General features: G+C 37.2%; 1 protein-coding gene across 1 annotated transcript; it reads left to right on the top strand.

Moving 5' to 3' along the window:
- Window positions 1-5: 5 nt before the first annotated feature.
- Window positions 6-1,854, top strand: OTUD1 (OTU deubiquitinase 1; the record flags this gene model as incomplete). The annotated part of the gene is made up of 1 exon (XM_005865892.2): window positions 6-1,854. A coding segment is annotated over one exon (606 nt), but the record flags the coding sequence as incomplete, so codon positions are not given.
- Between the last annotated feature and the right edge of the window lie 927 nt (window positions 1,855-2,781).

Genomic DNA, 2,781 nt, shown 5'->3' with positions numbered 1-2,781 from the left:
TCGCCCCCCGACCGGATGCCCGGGACGAGAAACTGGCCCTGTACCTGGCGGAGGTGGAGAGGCAGGACAAGTACCTGCGGCAGAGGAATAAGTACCGGTTTCACATCATCCCCGACGGCAACTGCCTCTACCGAGCGGTCAGCAAGACCATGTACGGGCACCAGAGCCTGCACCCGGAGCTGCGGGAGCAGACGGTGCACTACATCGCCGACCACCTGGACCACTTCAGCCCCCTGATCGAGGGCGACGTGGGGGAGTTCATCATCGCCGCCGCGCAGGACGGGGCCTGGGCCGGGTACCCGGAGCTGCTGGCCATGGGGCAGATGCTGAATGTGAACATCCACTTAACGACTGGCGGGAGGTTGGAGAGCCCCACCGTGTCCACGATGATTCACTACCTGGGCCCGGAGGATGCTCGACGGCCTAGTATTTGGCTCAGTTGGCTCAGTAATGGACATTATGATGCCGTGTTTGACCACTCCTATCCTAACCCGGAGTATGACAGCTGGTGCAGACAGACTCAAGTGCAAAGGAAACGCGACGAAGAACTTGCCAAATCCATGGCCATCTCCCTCTCCAAAATGTATATTGAACAAAATGCATGCTCTTGAAGTGTCTGAAAACCTACACCCTGGGAAAGTGCATTTACATAATTTGTGTTTGGAGAATTATACGAACTCTCATCAGGGTAATAGCACTTTTAAAATTAATAGTAGATGACTGTAGGTGTAATGCCTTAAGCTTTTTTTTAATTTTGAATGTTTTCTCAGAGCTGAAGGTTGCTGGGCACCGAAACGATGCTTCATGATAGCTTTGTATGATCCTACTGCTATTTATAATTTGCTGTATAAAGTCAGCACTACTTAATTTGCAAGCTAATTTCTCACAGTGTATATATTTGTTCATTCCTGGTAATCTATTTTCTATAAAAAGGTATTTTTGCACAACATTTTAAAAAATTGGTGTAACTTCATCTATGACGTGTTCCATTTTGACAGCTTTCCGGCATAAATCCAGAAAAAAGTGCTTTATAGGAAGCTTATTTGAATCAAGTTTGTGATTTAGTAGTTGTTTTATGTTGATGAATTTGAATTTTACAAGTCTTAGATACTTTTTCAAATGGAGATTGATACATTCATGTTATCAGATAATTGGCCCATTCCATTTTGATGAAACATTTGTTTTTGAAATCATTATTTTTCTAGAAATGGTCAACCTTTTAAAGAGAAATAATATGTAAGGGGAGATTGTGGGAAGATTTTTTTTTTTTTTTTTGAGTGCCAGCTCTTAACTTGAATGAAAGTCTGATATTTGCTGATGGCAGAGTGGTTAATTATTCTGGTTGATGTTTAGAGTAGATTGGTGCTCTCATTCGTCTTTATTTATATTTGTCATTTTGTTGTAAAAGAATTTTAACATGGTGTAAAACTTTGTGATAAAGCCTCCTGCTTTATATAGCTTCTTGGATTCAACTGAGATTTGAAAACGAATAGGATGGATGCCTCGAAGCAACCTTTGCAGTTATTTTATAGCAGGAAAGGAGACTATTGTCTTAATATTCTAAATATTAAGTCCTTTTAAATTCTTTCAAAAGGAAAAATAGGATTGCCCTGTATTATGTACAAATAAAAATGTCTGTAAACAGAGCTTGTACGGTTTGCTGGGTCAAACAATGTTCCCAACCTAAAATCTATCTCATTTCCACTTAACTACTGTTAGTCATATTTATTAAGTAACGCAGTTTGTACTTTTTTATTTTGTAACATTTTGTGATTTTTTTGTACAATACTGTATTTGTATAATAGAGCAATTCTCAGCTGGGTGGAATGAATAAAATGCATAGTTTTACTTACATGTTTGACTAAAGTGGTTTTTATATAAAGTGGTATTTGTAGGAAACTTTTTTGTATCTACACAGTTTTTTTCATGTGTACTAGTAAAGATGGCACAGATATGAGAGGTTTTCTTAAGTTCTCACATGAACAGGATAGGATAATCAGTAATTTCAAAGAATAAGTCTAACATAATTTAAAGGTACAGTAACAAAAAAATTTCTCTCATTATTTCTAATTATAATTCCTGTCTAAAACTTCAGGTGTACCTATTGAGTAATGAACAGGGAAGTGCAAGTATTGTTAACCAGCACAATGTTTAATTATGGTTTTGTGTTCCATTCACTCTTAGCATAGGTTTTAATGTTTTAAAGCGTAGCTACAGCAGTGCCCTAATCTATTTTGTCTGGGCTTTTGAGACCATGGGAATCTACAAATTTTAATATACGTTATCAGATTTAGTTGAGAAGTGCACCTGTATACATAATCCTGGGTATGTTATTGCAGAATAAAAACAGCTTGTGATGTTTTCACTTTTCAGTTGATTGTTTAGGTGTCATGGTTACAGTCACAATTGAATAGAGTTTGAGTTCATTGCTTAACCACATTTTTGGAATGATGCCATTGATCATCAAGGAAAGATAAGTTGTCAAAGGTTTAAATGTTAACTATTCATGCATTTTTGGTTTTTTAGGGAAGATAAAATTTACTTCATGGCTTCCCTAATTATGTAACTTGATAAGAAAGAAATTATATGAATCACCTGGCTAATTATGGTTCTTACACTTTTCTCCACTTTATTTAGAGCTGTATAAAATTTGGGGATACTTAAAATATACCCACAAAGAGCCAGAGAATAATTAGGTAAAATTTCCTAAAGAGCATTAATATTTTAAATAGGTTCTTTTGTGTTCTTTTTCATTTTAAAATTAGGATCCTAAGTCCTTGA

The sequence above is a fragment of the Myotis brandtii genome, unplaced genomic scaffold, assembly GCF_000412655.1.
Source record: "Myotis brandtii unplaced genomic scaffold, ASM41265v1 scaffold215, whole genome shotgun sequence".
Taxonomy (NCBI): domain Eukaryota; kingdom Metazoa; phylum Chordata; class Mammalia; order Chiroptera; family Vespertilionidae; genus Myotis; species Myotis brandtii.
This window is presented reverse-complemented; position numbering and strand designations above follow the sequence as displayed.